The 21,006-nt window shown below is 44.2% G+C and overlaps 1 protein-coding gene across 5 annotated transcripts in view; it reads right to left on the bottom strand.

Moving 5' to 3' along the window:
• Nucleotides 1-21,006, bottom strand: part of LOC134351808 (arf-GAP with SH3 domain, ANK repeat and PH domain-containing protein 1-like) — a 729,826-nt gene that overhangs the window by 535,506 nt on the left and 173,314 nt on the right. For 2 of the 5 annotated variants that reach the window (XM_063058510.1, XM_063058514.1), the window contains exons 1-2: nucleotides 15,218-15,357; nucleotides 14,684-14,796 (exon numbers count right to left, since the gene is read on the bottom strand). In XM_063058510.1, the coding sequence (XP_062914580.1) occupies nucleotides 14,684-14,742 (59 nt within the window). In that variant the 5' untranslated portion in view covers nucleotides 14,743-14,796; nucleotides 15,218-15,357. The other 3 variants (XM_063058513.1, XM_063058511.1, XM_063058512.1) reach the window with 3 other exon arrangements.

The following is a 21,006-nucleotide window of genomic DNA, read 5'->3' as shown; positions in this document are numbered from 1 at the left end:
TACACAGCCCTGAAGGGCTCCTGTATTGAGAGTCAGAGGGGTGGAGGTGAGGAAGCCCACTCTTACCACCTGCCAGTGATCTTACAGGAAGTCCAAGATCCAGTTGCCCAAGGCAGGGTCAAGGCCGAGGCCTCTGAGCTTCTTGTCGAGCCTGGATGGAACTATGGTGTTAAATGCTGAACTGTAGTCCAAGATCAGCATTCTCACATAAGCATCCTTCTTCTTCAGATGTGTAAGGATGGTATGTAGAGTGGCTATTGCATCATCTGTCAATTGGTTGTGTCAGTAGGTGAATTGTAGGGGGTCCAATTTGGGTGGTAGCAAGCTGCAGATGTAATCCTTGACCAGCCTCTCAAAGCATTTGCTTATTATTGAGGTGAGTGCGACAGGAACACCAGTCATTCAGGCATGTTAACTTGGTCTTTCTTGGTACAGGGACAATAGTGGATAATTTGAAGCAAGAGGGCACTCTATACTAGGAGAGGGAGAGATTAAAAATGTCAGTAAACACACCTGCCAGTTGTGCTGTGCACATCCTGAGAACTCGCCCTGGGATGCCGTCCAGTCCCACAGTCTTGTGACTGTCCACTCGTTGGAAACATCTGCGTACCTCAGCCTCAGAGATGACCAGGTTGCAGGTTGTAGCGGTGACTTTCCTCGGAGGTTCAGAGTTAGCGATATCAAATTGAGCATAAAAGCGATTGAGCTCATCTGGGAGAGAGGCTGCAAAGTTGGTGGCACCACAACGTTTGGCTTTGAAGTCTGTGATGGTACAAGTCACTTGTGCTATTTGTTGTGAATCTTGACTCAATCTTGTCCCAGTATTGTTTTTTCGCAGCCTTGATAGCTTTGCGCAGATCAAAGCTGCTTTTCTTGAGGTCTAGTTGAGTGCCGGCAATGTAAGCATGATGTTGCACGGTAAGTGCTGCTCACAAGGAACTACTGATCCAGGGTTTCTGGTTCAGGAAGACCCTGATCGACTTCTGGGGGACAACATTGTTGATGCACTTCCGGATGAAGTACGTGACTCCATTAGTGAACTCGAAGACTTCATCGAAGCAGTCCTGCAGCATGGAGCCGATTGGTCGGACCAACAGTGGATGGTTTTAACTATGGCCACCTCTTGTTTCAACTTCTGCCTGTAAGTCGGCAAAAGCAGGATCGAAGAGTGATCTGATTTTCCAAAAGCTGATAGAAGGAGAGCTTTGTAAGCATTGCGGAAGGGAGTGTAACATTGGTCAAGAATCTTACCTTCACCAGTGCTCACCTGGATGTGCTGACAAAACCGGAGAGCTTTCATCAGTGACGCTCGACTAAAGTCACCGGCGACGATGAAGGCAGCCTCTGGATGTGCATTCTCCAGCCTGTTGATGGTCTCGTGCTGTTCCTTGAGAGCCAGGTCAGTGTCAGCCTGCGGCAGAATGTATACCGCTGTGATGATAACAGCTGTGAACTCCCTCGGCAGCCAGTAGGGTCTGCACAGCAGCACCAGGTATTCCAGGTCTGGGGAACAAAAGGATTTGAGCGCATGCGCATTCTGGGGTCGCACCAAGCATTGTTGACCATGAAGCACACCCCTCCTCCTTCACTCTTCCCAGAGAGGTTTTTCGACCTGTTCGCCCGGAATAGGGAGAACCCAAAGTGTGATCTGGTACGTCCTCTGTCAGCCAGGTCTCCACGAAGCACAAAATGTTGCTTTCCTTTGTTTCCGCTGATAGGAGATTCTGGATCTCAGTTCGCACAGCTTGTTGTCCAGGGACCGAACGTTAGCCAGGAGTATGCTAGGGAGCAGCGGCCGATATGCACACCGTCTCAGCTTCACCAGTGCGCCCTTCTTCAGAGGTAGTGGTGGTGTAAGAGATGCGTCTCCCATGGATCGCGCAAGCAGCGGTTCCCAGTGTAGGAAAGGCGGCACATACAGGGTAAATGCCATCTTTCTGATGTTCAGAAGGGTCAGCCTATCGTATCTGATGTGACTATCAGCTACTGGAACAGAAAATCCTAAGAAAGTTGTAGAAATTAGTAGTATACTGTAGATTTGGAATGGAGCTCGCAATACGGCCATTTTACCGCTACATAGAAAAATTATGTACAGATTGACAGAGAGTCCTTAAGTATAGTTTGGGGTGTAAAACATTGCAACTAGTACTTGTACAGGAGAGAGTTTAACCTCATTGCTGATCATCAACCACTAATATCCATGTCAATCCACAGAAAGATGTTCCACTAACAGCAGCAGAGACAGGCATTTCTTAGAAGGCACAATTACAAGATCAAATTCAGGAGGACAACTAATCACGGAAGTGCTGATGGATTGTCTTGTTTATCCTCGGAACAGGAACTATGTGAAAAATTTACAATAAAGGACATTCCTGTTGATGTATTCTCCCTAATGCAAATTGAAAGCCTCTCTATTCCAAAGGGAAACAGCCTCAAAATAGAGGGGCGACCTTTTAGAACAGAGGTTAGTAGGGATTTTTTTTTAGCCAGAGAGTAGAGAACTTGTGGAATACTCTGCCACAAACTGCAGATGAGGCCAAGTCCATGGGTATATTTAAGGTGGAAGTTGATCATTTCCTGATCAGTCAGGGCATCAAAGAATATGGCAAGAAGGCCGTTGTGTGGGGTTGAGTGAGATCTGGGATCAGCCATGATGGAAACCATGACAGGCTGAATGGCCGAATTCTGCTCCTATGTCTTATGGAAACCAGAAATGACCCCGCACTGTCTCAGGTCTACATAGCAATTCAAAATGTCTGGAATGTGCCGCAGGAATTGTAGATCCCCCATTTTTATCAGTGCCTGGATGAACTTGCCCTTGACAGAGGTTGTCTTTTGTGGGGATTGAGAGTTGCTGTACTATCCAAGCTGAGAGCTGAAGTGTTGGAAGACCTACATGCCAGTTATGTGGGCATGGTCAAAATGAAAGTGTTGGCTCGAAGCTTCCTCTGGTGGCCTGGGATAGATCAGCAGATTGAGCCACTTGCCATGCACTGTTTGGGATGCCAACACTTCCAAAAAAAGATGCCAAGAGCTGTGCCTCTCCATTGCTGGAAATGGCTTGTATCGTCCTGGCAGAAGATTCATGTGGATTTTGCCGGACCATTCATGGACACAAATTTCCAGGTAGTCGTGGATGCAGCTACAAAGTGGCCAGACTCTGAGTCTGAGGCCTCCGTTGGTCAGAGTTGACAATGGATTTTGCATCCCAGCTGTCTAGATACCAAGCCTGGGTAGTACGATATGGAGAGCAAGCTGCTGCTCATGTCGCAAGCTCCCCCTCACCAGACAGCAGATGAATCCAAAAGAAATGGTAGAGACTGATACAGTTTGGTACCAGCAACATCGCAGGAGTTGCCAGTCAACATTGAACTCAATGAAGGACTGCCTTAGGGATTCCAGCTTTGGATTTTTCCCCAGGGGTTTACTCCTGAAGCCTTCCCCATGAGCGAGTATAGTTGCAAGCCAGTGGAGGTTTGAGAACCGAGTTTTCCTTCTCCTAGGTGAGCAGCCAACCACAGCTGATGAGCCCCATCTGCCCAAAGCGATTAGTTTTAAGGCACCGTTAACTGGCCTTTGCCTCTTCTCCTGTCAGTAGAATGGTTCTGTCAGGCTTAGTAACTAAACCACACGTGAAGACCAGGAGCTGGACTTGGTTGTCAGAGCCTATTTGAGGTGCACACCATTGGGAGGATTCAGTAGGTAGTGGGAGCCGATCCCCTTGTCAGGAAAAATGTTATCCCACAAGAATAAGAAATCCTCCACAGTGATTAAATCTTTAGGCTGACAGGGACAATTCAAAATTTACCATGCTATGTATGTCTATATAGTAGTAGTATTATATAGTAAACTGTATATATACAGTGTACATATGATAACTGGAGAACAATTCATCACATATTTGAGTTGAGATACATTCTATATTGAGTTAGAGCTTGTAGCTAAGCAGGGAGGAACATTGTGTATTAATATATCAGTAATATTTGAATAATATTGTAAATACATTGTTTGATTAAGCATTCTTTATTGTTTACATAATTCATTACGGGTTATATACATATGATATTACGCAACCACATCATTTGTGAGAGTATCATTAAACAGTAGACTCATTTATTGCTAGTTTCGAATGTTTTTCTTTCTATTAGTTTTTGGGAGTTACAAAGCAACAGAGGGAGTGGGAGGTGGGAAGGGAGAGGAAGGGGAGAGGGGAAGAAGGAGAGGGGAGGGTGTGAGGGAGATGGATAGGGAGAGGGAAAGTGAGAGGGAGAAATGGAATGGGGAAGGATGGGGAGAAGGAAACTAAGAGAAGAGGGTTAATGTGGATAGAATTAGAAGAAGGAGTGAGGGAGGGGGTGAGACAAAGTGAGAAACAGAGGTGGGGAGAGCGAGGGGGAGAAGGAGATGGGAGGGAGGCAGAGAAGGAGAGGGAAAGGAGAAGGGGAGAGAAAGAGGGTGAGGAAGAGGGGAGGGCAAAGGGTAGAGGGATATGGGAGGGGAGGCTATGAGGTAGAGAAAGAGGCGCGAGGGAGGAGGGGAAAGTCTGAGTGGAAGAGGGGGAGAGGGAGAGTGAGAAGTGGAGAAAGGATGGGGAGAGGGAAAGCAAGAGGGAGAGGGAGAGAGAAGGGAAGAGGGAGAGGGAGATGGGGAAAGAGAGAGGGGGAAGGAGAGGCCAGGAAGAGGGAAAGCGAGAGAGGGAGAGGGAAGGGGAGAAGGAGAGAGTGGATGGGGAAAGGCAGAGGGGGAGGGGGTGAGGGAGAAGGAGGGACAGAGGAAAGAGAGGAGGGAAGGGAGGAGGAAGGGGAGGGGGTGAGGGAGAGAAGGGAGAAAAGAGGCAGGGGAGGGGAAGGCTGTGAGAGAGATGAGGGAGGGGAGAGGGTAGGGAGAGGGAGAGGTGGGGGAGAGGGATGGAAGGGTTACAGGGGAGATGGAGATGGAAAAACAAGTTCCATCAGTGATAGAAGTGAAGGTTTGTATATATATTGGATTTCTGAATCAAATAATATTCCAGAAGCTCATTCATCTGTAGAGGTGTCCATAAGAAGGGTGTTGTATCGCCACAATTTTGGTTTAATTATTCCAAACTAAACAAGATGAAGCAGAATATATGCATAAAATCTCCAGCAGAGGACCTCTCTCTTTCTCTCTGGGCCAGATTTGGCAGAAAATGAAACATGATTTTATTGCTGGCAGAAGTTTTCACAACCTACACATGGTTGGTTACCATGTCATTTGGGAGAATATCTATCAAGATGGCTTACTTGTTCAAGAGCTTGATAATACTATCTTCGATTATACTTCCATTAAGACAGGTGGAGTGACTTATTGCTGCGACACTTAATGCCTCATTCATAAACCATGCTTGTCCTGTGTAACCTTACCTGTCCTGTGTAACTATTCCTGTCCCATGTAACCATTCCTGCATTGTGTAACCATGACTGTCCTGTGTAACTCTGCCTGTCCTTTTTTTATATACAAAATATCTTTATTAAAAATTCTGTGCTATATATACAAACCAGTGACTTAACGCAATTACTTCACTACAAATAGACAATACATGTTAAACTAAAATGTTTCCATCTCTGTCAATGATGGCAATAACCCCCTGCAGACCCTAACTCTGCCTGTCTTGTGTAACCATATCTGTTCTGTGTAACCATGTCTGTTCTGTGTAATTACGCCTGGTCTGTGTAACTCTGCCTGTCCTGTGTAATCATGCCTGTCCTGTGTAACTCTGCTTGTCCTGTGTAACCATGTCTGTTCTGTGTAATTATGCCTGGTCATCTGCCTGTCCTGTGTAACTCTACTTCTCCCATGTAACCATGTCTGTTCTGTGTAACCATTCCTGTCCTGTGTAAGCATGCATGTCCTGTGTAACTCTGCCTACCCTTTTTTTTAAACAAAATTCTTTATTACAAATGTCGGTGCTATACAATATTTACAAAACCAGTGACTAACATATTTACTACACTACTAACAGACAATACATGTTAAACCAATATATTGCCATCCTCATCAATGATGGCATTTACACCCTGCGGAGCCCAACGGTCCCGGAACACCTCTACGGTCGCCGTGGACTGTGCGTATTCCTTTTCAATGTTCACCCAGGCACGAACATACCCCCTAAACATAGCCAGGCAGTCCGCCCGGGGAGAACCTCCTGCCACCCTTTTCCAGGAGCCACGGATGGCAATTTTCGCCAGCCCCAGGAGCAAGTTGACAAGGACATCCTCATCCCTCTGTGCCCCCCTCCTTACTGGATGACCATATATGAATAGGGTGGGACTGTAATGCAACCAGAAGGCGAGAAGCAGCCCACGCAAATACGCGAAAAGGGGCTGCAGCCTCACACACTCCACGTACATATGGTACACAGTCTCCTCCAGCCCGCAGAAGTGACACGCGGCTGGGAGATCCGTGTACAGACTAAAGAACTTATTGCAGGGCACCGCTTTGTGCAGCACCCTCCAGCCGAGATCCCCAAGGTGCATGGGGAGGACTCCCTTGTAAAGGGACTTCCATTGGGGACCCCCCTCACCTCCAGGTGGGAAGACCGACCGCCATGGCGTGTCGGGACGGTGGACAAGGGCTAGGACGTGGAGGGTGTGGAGCAACAGCCCATAAAGGTACCTCCTGCCTGCATCCCTGAATGGGATTGTGGGTGTCGATGAGAGACGGCTCAAGTTGTGTGGATTCGTCTCTCGGGTAAGGCTGTGGGGCCTGGGCCCGACGAGCAGCTCAGCTTGAGTCGATCCACACACCTGAGCCGCACCGACATCCGCTGAGGCAGGGCAAGGGTCGGCCAGGACCCCGCCTTCTGCCAGAGGAGGGGATTCCCGGCCTGAGGCAACCACGTTCCAGACTCTCAGTAGGTCCTGATAGAAGCCTGGCAGCCTCTGCAAAGCAGCACGGCTGACACCCGCCGGCGGTAGCTGCATGTCTTCAGCAAGACAGCAGCCCCTCCGGAGGAAGAAAGTCGCCAACACGTGCCACCTGGGAGGGTGCTCGGCATACAGGAATCTCTGCCGAGTCCTGAGGCGGAGAGCCGCCAGTCGTGTGCGTACACACACCAGCGACTGTCCGCCCTCTCCTACTGGGAGACTCAGAACCGCTGCAGAGACCCAGTGTTTCCTGTTTCCCCAGAAGAAGTCCACTAGCTTCCTCTGCATTCTCGCAACAAAAGGGGCAGGGGGGGCCAAGGTGACCATCCGGTACCACAACATGGAGGCCACCAGCTGGTTTATGACCACCACCCTGCCTCGATAGGAAAGCACCCTGAGAAGGCCTGACCAGCGCCCTAGCCGGGCCATGACCTTTGTCTCCAGGTCCTGCCAGTTCGCCAGCCAGGTCTCCCCAGAAGGACTCAGGTAGACTCCCAGATAGAGAAGACGTCTGGTGCTCCACTCAAAAGCTCTCATCTCCTCCGGCAGGGAGTCCATCTGCCACTGGCCTACTAAGAGTCCGGAACATTTCGCCCAGTTGATCCTGGCGGAGGAGGCCGCCGAGAAAACATCTTGGCACTCGCGCATCCTCCGCAGGTCACAGGGTTCTGTCATCATGAGGAGTACGTCATCGGCGTAGGCCGAGAGGACGACCCCCATGTCCGGTTCGCGCAGAACCAGACCTGTCAGCCTTCACCGAAGAAGGCTGAGGAATGGCTCGACACAGATCGCATACAGTTGACCGGACATGGGGCACCCTTGACGCACTCCTCTTCGGAAGTGGATAGGTCCTGTCAATGATCCGTTAATCTTAACTAGGCACTCTGCGGCAGAGTACAGGAGCCGAACTCAGGCCACAAAGTGTGGTCCGAGCCCAAAAGCCTGCAGGGTGCCCACCAGGAAACTGTGGTCCACCCGGTCAAACGCCTTCTCCTGGTCAAGAGAAAGAAACGCTGCCGGGGTCCCAGTCTCCTGGAGTAGGTGGATCAGGTCCCATACTAGGTGGACATTGTCCTGGATGGAGTGGCCCGGGACTGTGTAAGATTGGTCAGGATGGACCACCTGTCCAATTACCGAACCCAGACGGTTGGTCATTGCCCGGGCGAAGATCTTGTAGTCTGCCTACCCTGTGTAACCATTCCTGTCCTGTGTAACCATTCCTGTCCTGTGTAACCATGCCTGTCCTGTGTAACTCTGCCTATTCTGTGTAACCTTTCCTGTCCTGTGTAACCTTTCCTGTCCTGTGTAACTCTACCTGTCCTGTGTAAGCATTCCTGTCCTGTGTAACTCTGTCTGTCCTGTGTAACTCTGGCTGTCCTGTGTAACTCTGGCTGTTCTGTGTAAGTCTGCAGGGAATTCTGCAGAAGGACTCCCATCCCTTTGTGCCTCAGTTTTTGTTATTTCTCTCTATTTAGAAAATAGTCAACTCTTTCACTCTTCTACCAAAGTGCATGAGTATACACTTGCCAAGACTATATTCCATCTGCCACTTCTTTGCCCATTCTCCTAATCTGTCTATCCTTCTGTAGCCTCTCCATTTCTTCAAAACTACCTGCCACTCCACCTATCTGCATATCGTCTGCAAACTTTACAATAAAGCCATCAATTTCATCATCCAAATCATTGACATATAATGTGAAAAGAATTGGTCCCAACACAGACACCGACAGAACACCACTAGTCACCGGCAGCCAACCAGAAAAGGCTCCCTTTTTTCCCACTCTTTGCCTCCTGCCAATCAGCCACTGCTTTATCCATGTTAGAATCTTCCCTATAATACCACGGGCTCGTAACTTGATAAGCAGTCTCACGTGTGGCACTTTGTCAAAGACCTTCTGAAAATCCAAGTACACAACATCAACCGATTCTCGTTTGTTTCTCCTGCTTGTTATTTCTTCGAAGAATTCCAACAGATTGTTAGGCAAGGTTTTCCCTTGAGGAAACTATGCTGGCTACTGGCTATTTTATCACGTGCTTCGAAGTACTCCGAAACCACATTCCAAGCTGTCGAATCCAACATCTGCCCAATCACTGATCTCAGACTAACTGGCCTATAGTTTCCTTTCTTCTGCCTCTCTCCCTTCTTGAAGAGTAGGGTGACATTTACAATTTTCCAGTCTTCTGGAAACATTCCAGAATCTAATGATTCTTGAAGAATCATTACTAATGCCTCCACAATCTCTTCAGCCTCTTATTTCGGAACCCTGGGAAATACACCAACTGGTGACCTCAGACCTTTCAGTTTCCCAATAACCTTCTCCCTAGTAATGGTAATTTCCTGTCACCTGGAACTTCTACCATACTGCTAATGTCTTCCACAGTGAAGGCTGATGCAAAATACTCATTCAGTTCATCTGCCATTTCCTTGTTCCCCATTACTACCTCTCCAGCATTGTTTCCCAGTGGTCTGATATCTACTCTCGCCTCCCTTTTACACTTTATGCATCTGAAGAAACTTTTGGTACCCTCTATAATATTATTGTCTAGCTTACTTTATTATTCCATCGTTACCTTCAAAATGACTTTTTAAGTTGCCTTCTGTTGGCTTTTAAAAGTTTCCCACTCCTCTAACTTCCCACTATTTTTTGCTCTATTATATGCTTTTATGTTGGTTCAGAATGATAAATTTACTGTCAAATAATACTTTCAAAATTAATCACTTACAATTCATTCCTTCAGATTGTAAGTCACAATCCAAATCATGTGCATTATCACTGATATATGTTGTGAAATGTGTCATTTTGTGGCAGCAGTACAGTACAATATGTAAATTCCATATTTCCATAAGTTATAATAAGAAATATAACAAATGAATGAATAGTGCATGAAGAGAACACAATCATGAGGTAGTGGTCCATGTCCATAGACTATTTAGAAATCTGATGTCAGAGAGGAAGAAGCTGTTCCTAAACCACTGAGTGTGTGTCTTCAGACACCTGTACCTCTTCCCTGATGGTAGTACTGAGTGGGGGAAGTGTCCTGGTTAGTGAGGGTCCCCAATAATGCATGATGCCTTCTTGAGGCATCTCCTTTTGAAGATGTTCTTGATAGTAGGGAGGCTGGTGCCCATGATGGAGCTGGCTGTGTTTACAACCCTCTGAGGTTTTTCCAAATGTGTATTGGGCTCTCCATGCCAGATTGTGAAACTAGTCAGAATGCTCTCTACGGTACATCTGTAGAAATTTGTGAGAGTCTTTGGTGACATACCAAGTCTCCTCCAAGTCTTAATGAGTATAGCTGCTGTCATGCCTTCTTCATGATTGCATCAATATTTTGGGCCCAGGATAGATAATCAGAGATGTTAAAACCCAGGAACTTGAAACTGCTCACCCTCTCCACTGCTTATCCCTCAGTGAAGACTCATCCTCTCCACTGCTCATCCCTCGGTGAGGACTCATCCTCTCCACTGCCGATCCCTCAGTGAGGACTCACCCTCTCCACTACCGATCTGTCGGTGAGGACCCATCCTCTCCACTGCTCAACCCTCGGTGAGGACCCACTCTCTCCACTACTGATCCCTCGGTGAGGACCCACCCTCTCCTCGGTGAGGACCCACCCTCTCCACTGGTCATCCCTCGGTGAGGTCTCACCCTCTCCACTGCTCATCTCTCGGTGAGGACCCACTCTCTCCACTACTGATCCCTCGGTGAGGACCCTCCCTCTCCACCACTCACCCCTCAGTGAGGACTGGTGTGTGATCCCTCAACTTCCCCTTCCTGAAGTTCACAACTAATTCTGTGGTTTTACTGACATTGACTGCAAGGTTGTTCTGCACTGTCACTCAGCAAGCTGATCTATATTACACCTAAGATCCTCCTTACCACCTGAGACTCTGACAACAGTTGAACATCGGCCAATACATAGCTGGTGTGTGAGCCGTGTCTAGCTGCACAGTCTTTGGTGTTGTTATAAACACAAGAGATTCTGCAGGTGTTGGAAATCCTGAGCAACACACACATACTCCAGTGTGTCAGGCAGCATCTACAGAGGAAAATAAATTGACATGATTTCGGCTCAGACCTTTCATCAGGACTGGAAACGAAGCGGGCAGAAGCCAGAATAAGAAGGTGAAGGGAGGGAAGGAGTACAAACTGATATGTGACAGGAGACGAAAGGTGGAAAAGCGAAGGACTGACCATAAGACACAGGAGCAGAATTTGGCCATTTAGCCCATCGAGTCTGCTCCACCATTCCATCATGGCTGATCCCGGATTCACCTACCTTCTCGCCATACTTTTTGATGCCCTGACCGATCAGGAAACGGTCAACTTCTGCTTTAAATATATGCACGGACTGGGCCTCCACCTCAGTCTGTGGCAGATCCCTCTAAAGATTTGTTACTCTCTGGCTAAAAAAAATTCTTCCTTACCTCTGGTCTAAAGGGTCACCCCTCAGTTTTGAGGTTGTGCCCTCTAGTTCTGGATACATCCATCGCAGGAAACATCTCCACATCCACCCTACCTAGTCCTTTCAACATTCGGTAGGTTGAAGAAGAAGAATTTGATAGGAAAGGAGTACACAAAAGGATGCCACTTAATGGCACCATCTTAGCGGAATCACAATTGGAACCAGAGGAGCCAACACACTTGACCACTGTTACACCACCATCAAGAATGATTAATGTGCCACGTGGCTGTACTTTGATTCACAGAGGCTAAAGGCCACAGCAGCAGCACAATAGCAATACCTAGGTCAGGCTGCTGTTTATTGATTACTGCTCAGTGTTCAACACAATCAAAACCTGAGTTCTAATCAACAAGCTCCAAAACCTGGGCCTCTGTAACTCCCTCTGCAATAGGATCCCTGACTTCCTCACCGGAAGACCACAGTTTGTATGGATTGGAAATAACATCTCCTTCTTACTGACACCTCAAGGATGTATGCTTAGCCCACAGCTCTACTCTCTCCACACCCATGATAGAGTCGTTAGGCACACCTCAAAAACCATTTGCTCCAACAAAACTATTGTTGTTGGCAGAATTTCAGATGGTGACGAGGAGAAGTACAGGAGCAAGACAGAGTGGCGTCACAGCAACAACTTTGTACGCAATGTCCGTAAGATCATGGATAATCAGAAGTTCAAAGATCCAACTTAATGTCAGAGAAATGTATATAAAATGCTTTCTCTTTGCAAACATCCACAAAAATAGAGAAGTGCCCCAAAGAATGAACAGAAGTTAAACATGAGAACCCCAAAGTCCTTCCCCCAACTCGCCCCTCCCATGTGTAAGCAGCAGCAAGCAATGATTCCCCCTCCCCCCAGCAAAAAAAGCACAGCCGTTGCTGAGCACAAGCGTGACCTAGGTGATAGCAAAGACACAGACTTGCAGTTACCCCAAACACTATCACATTTCATCCAACATTCAACAGACCACAGGTTTTCTCTCTCCCTAATGAGGGAGAGGGAGGTGACCCCATTTTCACAGTGAGCGGGAGACATTACAACAACCCACCGGTTTACGATGTTAAAAGGTCCATTTTGTTGCTTTTTACGAGCTCTGTGCCTGAAGATCGCAAAGATCTCGGATCTTTGGGCCCACAGTGAAAGATTTTCTGGCCTCCTTTGTTTCAAGAGCCTGGTTAAGGGGCAATAGCTGTTCTTGAACCTGGTAGTGTGGGTCCTGAGGCCCCTGTACCTTCTTCCTGATGGCAGCAGTGAGAAGAGAGCATGACTTAGGTGGTGGGAGTCCTTGATGATGCATGCCGCTTTCTTGCGACAGTGCTCCTTGTAAATATGCTCAATGTTGGGGAGAGCTTTATCCGTGATGGACTGGGTCGTAACCATTACTTTTAGAAGGATTTTCCATTCAAAGGCATTAGTGTTTCCATATCAGGCCTGATGTAATCAGAGAATATGCTGTCCACCACACATACAGTATATGGAATTCCGTCAAAGTTTTAGATGTTATCCCGAGTCTTCACACACACCTAAAAATGTAGAGGCACAGCTGTACTTCCTTCATAATTGCATTTACAGGCTGGACCCAAGACAGATCAGTACTTAGCAAGGAACTTAAAGTTGCTGACCCTCTCCACCTCAGATCCTCCGACGAGGACTGGTGCATGGATCTCTGGTTTCCTCCTCCTGAGATCAGTAATCATCTCCCTGGTCTTGCTGACTGAGTGAGAGGTTGTTGTTATGTCACCACTCAGTCAGATTTTCAAACTCCCTCCGGTATGCTGATTCATCACCACCCCCTCTGCCCTTAGATTTCTGAATGGACAATAAACCCTGAACATTACCTTAGTATTTTTCCTTTCTTTCTGCACTACTTATTTAATTTTTCTATATACTTCTTACTGTAATTTACAGTTTATATTGTGTATTGCAATATATTTTTGCCATAAAACAAATTTCATAACACATGCCAGAGATATTACATGTAATTTTGAAGAGTGTGGATGGTGGGAGGAATGGAAGGGGAAGGGGCACCAGGATGGGCAAGCTAGCTATAGTACTTTTTATTTTCTCTTTCTCCTTCCTTTTCCTATTGCATTAAATATTTTACCTGCAATGCTTGTTAATTGTTCCTCAATTTGATTAGTTATAGAGATTTGTTCTTGTTAGAAAAGGGCCATATTCTCTGAAGAGGTTGGTCATTCAAACTGGTACATTCACCAAAGTGTGATGTCTCTCTCTCTCTCTCTCTCTCTCTCTCTCTCTCTCTCTCTCTCTCTCTCTCTCTCTCTCTCTCTCTCTCTCTCACACACACACACACACACACACTTACGCGGCTGCAGCGCCACCTTTAGGTTTTAAAATAAGTAACAATTTGAGTCAAACCTAAGGACATGGGCAACTCAAGGGTGAATATATGTTTTCAGTGCCACATCATCATTTTGTTCTATAGAAAAAAAGTTTTCCACGAATTAAATGTGTAACCGAATACGCAAAACAACGCCAGCCCTTTAGTTTATAATTCCTATACGTTTCGACATGTTATCTGCTCCGTATTACGTAAAAATGCACATTTATTTAGAATTGTTTGATTCGAGAGTGCATCGGAATACACAATGCAAAAAGACAATTCTTTGGACCGTTTTCTTTTAAGTTCATAGCTTTCTGGAATCTGACCTCACAGCTTCACTTCGGGGAAGAATAACATTAGCTACACAAATTAAATGGCTGAGACAAATTGAAAGAGTAGCATTTTAACATAAACACTTCAGTTTACACTGGATAAGGGCATCATGTAAGGTTAAGAACTTTTTTGTGTGCGCTTTAAACCTCACTACGACATCTGTCTTGTCTGGTTTTACAAACATGTACTTAACGCCATGGCGGTTTCTCCGCGGGGTGTTTTCTTCCAGGAGATCATTATTTTTCATAAACTCCAAAGAAATGGGTTTGCATTGTATGCGGGGAGGTTTGAAGAGATCGAGTGAATCCCGTCATGTCTTTAAAAAAAAGATCCAATGTTCTGAAATCTGATATATTGTAGCCACAACTCATGCTGAAGTTAAACCAGAAGTTAACACACCACTTTTGTCAACTAACTTCAGGAATGTGAGGAAACTTTACAGCAACTTTCTGGCCACTTTCACCATCACCGGGTAATCTCCCCTAAGCACCAACTGAACCCCTTCTCCCGCCCTCCTGAAGAACATTCGGCGGCAGGGATTGGCCAAAGAAACTGATATCTAAAGAACAACTTCACAAAAATGTTCATGGATAAACAACGGTATCAAACTCCCGTTGTCAGAGAGGCCTGCCTTCGTGCAGTTAACCCTTAGCTTACCGGTTCCATAAGGAATCCCTCGAGGAGAACGTTGATAATCTGGAGGTTGAAGACTTCATGGTTTACTCGACTACGAGTACCAACTACGTGGAGGAAAGCAGCGAAGTTCGCTCCTGCAATATCCAAGTGAAGATGTAAATCGCAGGTTACTTTTACAACCTGGCTTCACAATAACGGTTTGCTGCTCACTCACTAAAAACACAGGAGAAAAAGGATCTTGGACTATCCATATGTAACCCCCCCCCCCCCCACCAACACAGAGAAAATGTTTGTTTTTCTATTAGAGCTCTTACAATCTATTTAAACACTTAGAAATTACTATAAAATCGAATAACATATCTGGTAAAAAAAAGTTCCAAAATGGTTTACTTGGTTGGTTGAAAAAATTTTAACCATGAAGTTTCAAATTTCAGAAAGTACTTTTAAACTACGGTATATAGGAGTCGATAGCGTATCATTAGTTCATCTCTGCAGTTTAAAGATTTAAAAGTAACAGTTTACAGTTGAGAAAGTTTAAAAGATTTAACGGGTTACCTTGCGAAGGACAAAATAGCAAAAACGTGCCATACTTTCGGATCACTTTCAGATTTACATTATTAATAACTATTTTTAAAGGCTTTAGCGCCCCGCCACTAACCAACTCAGTGTAAAGAGTTTCCCAGACCACGCCTATAGTTTTCAACAACCTACCAATACTGAAACTGATTTTGTTGCTGACTTAAGTTTATACACGAGAATATCTGCCATTATATCATTTTCATCTTCAGGTTCGATCGCCGGAGTCCGTGCTTGAGTTTTACAGAAGTTCCGTTAAACCTCAGCTAGCAATGGAGACAAGAGAATTGTGATTTGCGTCCATATCCGTTCCTTGTGCTCTGTGGAAAGTTGGGAATCAGAAACGGAAGGAAAATTCACCATGTGAGCGGGACGGAATACAATGGAAAGAGATGTAGCTGACAGTGGAAACTCCAGGAAATCGAGCCATTCAGCGGAAATCAGACAAACGCAAAAATACACTAAGAAACTTCACAGGTTCAGATTTGATCACTAATCTGCCCGTTGTTTTTCATCTGCAATGAAACCGCACTTCAAATAACAGGAATACTTTGGTAATTATATTTAGCCTAATTATAAATTTTGGAATACTGTATACTAATACAGGACAAAGACAGTGAAAGTTTACCATATTGATCGGTAAACACGACGCGCAGTTAACTTTGTTCAATTTCAAAAGTTAAAAGTTAAAAGGGATGCCCCCTCCCATCATCACCAGCATGTGTTGTGAAATTTGTTAACTTAGCAGCAGCTGCTCAATGCAATACATAATCTAACAGAGAGAGAAAAATAATACAATGTTTGTAATAATAAATAAATTACAATATACATATATTGAATAGATTAAAAATTGTGCAAAAAGACAGAAATAATATAGATTAAAAAAGTGAGGTAGTGTTCATGGGTTCAATGTCCATTTAGGAATCAGATGGCAGAGGGGAAGAAGCTGTTCCTGAATCACTAAGTGTGTGCCTTCAGGCTTCTGTACCTCCTACCTGATGGTAACAGTGAGAAAAGGGCATGCCCTGGGTGCTGGAGGTCCTTAATAATGGACGCTGCCTTTCTGAGACACCGCTCCTTGAAGATGTCCTGGGTACTTTGTAGGCTAGTGTCCAAGATGGAACCGACTAAATTTACAACCTTCTGCAGCTTCTTTCCATCCTGTGCAGTAGCCCCTCCCTCCCCATACCAGACGGTGATGCAGCCTGTCAGAATACTCTTCATAGTACATCTATAGAAGTTTTTGAGTGTGTTTGTTGACATATCAACTCTCTTCAAACTCCTAATGAAGCAAAGTCGTTATCTTGCCTTTTTTATATGTTGGGGCCAGGTTAGGTCCTTAGAAATCTTGACACTCAGGGACTTGAAACTGCTCACCCTCTCCACTTCTGATTCCTCTATGAGGATTGGTGTGTGTTCCTTCGTCTTACCCTTCCTGAAGTCCACAATCAGCTCTTTCGTCTTATTGACGCTGAGTGCAAGGCTTTTCTGTGGCACTATTCCACTAGTTGGCAATGGTTGTATCATCAGCAAATTTATAGATGGCATTTGAGCTATGCCTAGCCACACAGTCATGGGTATAGAGAGAGTAGAGCAGTGGGCTAAGCACACACTCATGAGGTGCAATGTTGATTGTCAGTGAGGAGGAGATTTTATCACCAATCCACACAGATTGTGGTCTTCTGGTTAGGAAGTCAAGGATCCAATTACAGAGGGAGGTACAGAGGCCCAGGTTCTGTAAGTTCTCAATCAGGGTTGTGGGAATGATGGTATTAAATGCTGAGTTAGCATCCTGACGAGGTGTTTGTATTGTCCAGGTGGTCTAAGGCCATGTGAAGAGCCATTGAGATTGCATCTGCCGTTGACCTATTGTGGTGATAGGCAAATTGCAATGGGTCCAGATCCTTGCTGAGGCAGGAGTTCAGTCTAGTCATGACCAACCTCTCAAAGCATTTCATCACTGTAGATGTGAGTGCTACTGGGTAATAGTCATTATCTGCATATTTACAACTTATACTGCAATTACTCAACTAGGCTACACAAAGTTCAGCAAACCCTGACACTGACTGAGGATTCAGGATCAACTTTTTCACCATGTCATCATCATAATCAGGTGCCATGCCCAGTTTGAGCTTTGACTGCCATGGCCCACACAATCCTGTTTTGGGTCAAGTGGATCAATTCATTGGTATTCATTTCCAGTTCTCTGGCTGGTGTCTCCATCATCATTTGTCTTTGCCTTCCTCTTGCTTTCTTCCCTTCAGTCTTTCCCAAAATTACCGTGCATTCTAACTGCTCTTTCCTAATCACATGTCCAATGAAGTTACGTTGCCTTTTCATGATCTCACACATTATTCCTCTTTTTGTGCTGGCTCTGTTCATGATATCCTCGTTAGATACTCATTTCATCCATGATATTCTTTGCATCCTCCTCAAAAACCACATCTCTGCTGCTTCAATTCGTTTCCTCATGTTACTAGATTTTGTCCAACATTCTGATCCATATAACATAACTGAATAAACGTAACATTTCAGTGCTCTGAGGCGGGTTGTCATGCCTAGTGTAGTGTTGGTCAGTATACTTGTCATTCTCGTAAAGGTGTCTTTTGCCATCCTTATTCTTCTTTTGATGTCCATGTCGCACCTGCCATCTGTTGTCACCCAGCTTCCCAAGTAGCAAAAGTTCTGTACTTGTTTTATGTCTTCACTGTTATTTTCAGCCTGCAGATAGGATTCTCCTTCTTTTTGGATATCACTATACATCCTGTCTTTTTACAATTGATAGGTAGACTCATTTCTTCAACAACTATATCAATTTAAGTTTTGTAGTTCTTCCTCCGTATTTGCAATTAACCCAGTGTCATCTGCATATCTGAAATTATTGATGCTTTCACTGCCAACTTTGATTCCCAAGATGTCTCTTATTTTTTTGTAATATCGTTTCACTGTACACATTAAACAAATCTGGGGAGAAAACACACCCTTGTCTATGCCTCTCTTGATTTTCGTAAACTGACTCACTTCTCCATCTATTCTTATAGCGTCAGTTTGTTCCCAGTACAGATTTCTGATTAGGCGGAGGTCTTTCGAATCTAGATCCAGAGTTTCCTGTAATATTTCAAAGAACTTGTTGTGCTTCACTTTATCAAATGCTTTTGTGTAGTCGATAAAACAAACAAACCTTTTTGCACTTGAATAGCTCATTCTGATAGTATCCTTAACATCAATATCGTGTTTCTTGTACCTTTGTCTTTCACAAAACCACATTGTTCTTTACCTATTTCAACTTGTATCTTACTTTTAGCTCTTGTCATCAAAATTCTTAGAAATAGCTTAGTGATATCACTCACTAAACTCCTGGTTCTATATAATTCACATTCTATTGCTCCAGGTTTCTTAGGAAGAGTGATAAATACTGATTTTTTCATCTCTTCTGGTATTATTCCAGTCTCATAAATGTCATTGATTAAACCAGTAAGTTTTTCAATTCCATAATCTTCAAGGGTGATAATTTGTTCTATTACTAATTCATCAGGACCTGCTGCCTTTCCTTTCTTCATCTTACTTATTGCATTACGAACTTCAGATTTTAAAATACTTGGACCTTCAATGTTCTTTTTAATTTCTGGTTTTTCACCTTGACTGTCTTTAACAATTCCTGAATATACTCAGTATGTTCATAATCTCATCTTTTTCCATGATAATGGTACCATTCTTTGCTTTCAAACATCCACCTAAAGAACAGAGGAGCTTTTTACCAGTGATATTCTTGATTTGTCGATGTAACCTTTTTGGGTCAGTAATAGGGATTCTTTCTATTTGCTCACATTCCTGGTTTAACCATTCTTCTTTGGCTTTTTGACATAAACTTTTAACTTTTTTATCTAAGGATTTATATTCCATAGGATTTGCTTTCTTCAGTCTCCTTTCTGCCATTAGATTTTTGATTTCATCTGTCATCCATTTTTTCTTTGTGCTTTTTTCTTTTTTAGGAATCATTAACTTTGCTGATTCTCCAAGACATCCTTCAGAGAGTTAAACTTCATTTCTACATGATTGCTATCATCTTCAACAGATTCTATGTCTAGACTTTGAAATCTATTTCTTACTTCAATTGTAAATTTTTGTCTTAAGTTTTCTTCTTTAATTAATTGCAAGTAGTCAAGGGATTGTTCAGGTTTTTGCTTCTTTAGTTTTTTAAGTTTTACTTTTACGTGACATGTTACTGGGTTACGGTCACTATTATAGTCTGCACCTGGATATGTTTTGCATTGAGTCACTGAGTTTCTAAATCTTTAGTTTATAGTAGTAAAGTCAATTTGATTTCTGGTGCTATCACCTGGGCTTTTCCAGGTCCACAAGTGTCTTGGATGGTCTTTAAAGTAGGTATTCATAATGACCTAATTATTCATCTTGCACCATTCTACCCATTTCTCGCCTCTTTCATTTCTTTCCCCAGTCCGAATTTTCCTATGGTATTTCCATCAGCACCTTGTCCTACTTTAGCATTTAGATCTCCCATGACAATAAAAATATCTTGAGAGTTGCATCTATTCTTTGCTTGTTCAAGCTCTTCATAGAATTTATCTGTTCCCTCATTTGTTCCATCTGTTGTTGGTACATATACCTGTATAATTGCTGAATCAAACGGTTGTCCTCTAAATCTAACAAGGAACACTCGTTCTGATATTGCCCAATGTCCTAAAACACTTTTTGCCATGTTTTCATCCATAAGAATTCCTACTCCATTAGTATGGGATGTTCCACAAGAATAAATTAGTGTTTTATTTCTATTCTGACATGTTCCAGCACCTATCCAACGAATTTCACTAATTCTCATGATGTTAATCTTTTGTCTTTGCATTTCATTTATCACATTGTCCAATCTTCTTGCTTGGTATAGGGTTCTTACATTCCAAGTGGCAATAATTTTCTTTTGTGTTACATGAATTTTATGAGCAGTAGCTTGATGACAGTCGGGGATCCCCCGCTGCCCAGAATCAACCCTACCGAGCGAAGCATCTTCAGAATTGTCTTGAAGATCCTCTTGATGCTGTTGTTGTGCAATAATTTTTGTCAGTTTGACCATGGTTTTCTTAGCAAATAGATTCTAGAAACCTAGTATCTAGCAATTGCCTTCCGTTGGGTGAACTGAAGAAATCGCCATTTCTCTTCCGAAATGTTCATCCACCTATACTATAGCCATTGTCATTTGAGGTCGTAGCTCATCTGCCTGCTCCGTCGTAATTTCAGTTACTGAACCTGCCGGATCTGCCGTTGGTCTTCGCTCGTATCCTGAGCAGGAACTCTTCCAGGTGCTACTGTTCCAGATCAGAACGGCCCTGGGAGCAATAAATGACTAAGCTCCCCAAAGCTCTGAAAGTCCCCAATCAGAGGCTCATCACCGGTTGCAGTTTAGAGTCATACCCGGGACCAACATATTTATATATATTAGCAATTTGCCGTGGTGTGTTGGCTTGACATGCAACAATAAAACAAAAAGAATAAAAAATTATATAAAAATAAAGTTAGAGGTTAAAGTACAGATAGGTAATAAATATACAATATAAACAGCATTATAAAAAACTGTTTAAAGTACTTACTGTGCAGTATAGTGACTAAGGAAGTAGGTTGAGGAGTGTGGGGTCTAACTGGAGTGGTCGATCAGATTAACTGCCGGGGGAAGAAACTTTTAGGTTGGTGTGAAGTTTTTGTTTTAATAGCCCTATAGCACTTTCCAGAAGGGAGCTTTTGTATGGTAAGCTGCA

The sequence above is a fragment of the Mobula hypostoma genome, chromosome 9 (genome assembly GCF_963921235.1).
Source record: "Mobula hypostoma chromosome 9, sMobHyp1.1, whole genome shotgun sequence".
In the NCBI taxonomy this organism is placed as follows: Eukaryota; Metazoa; Chordata; class Chondrichthyes; order Myliobatiformes; family Myliobatidae; genus Mobula; species Mobula hypostoma.
This window is presented reverse-complemented; position numbering and strand designations above follow the sequence as displayed.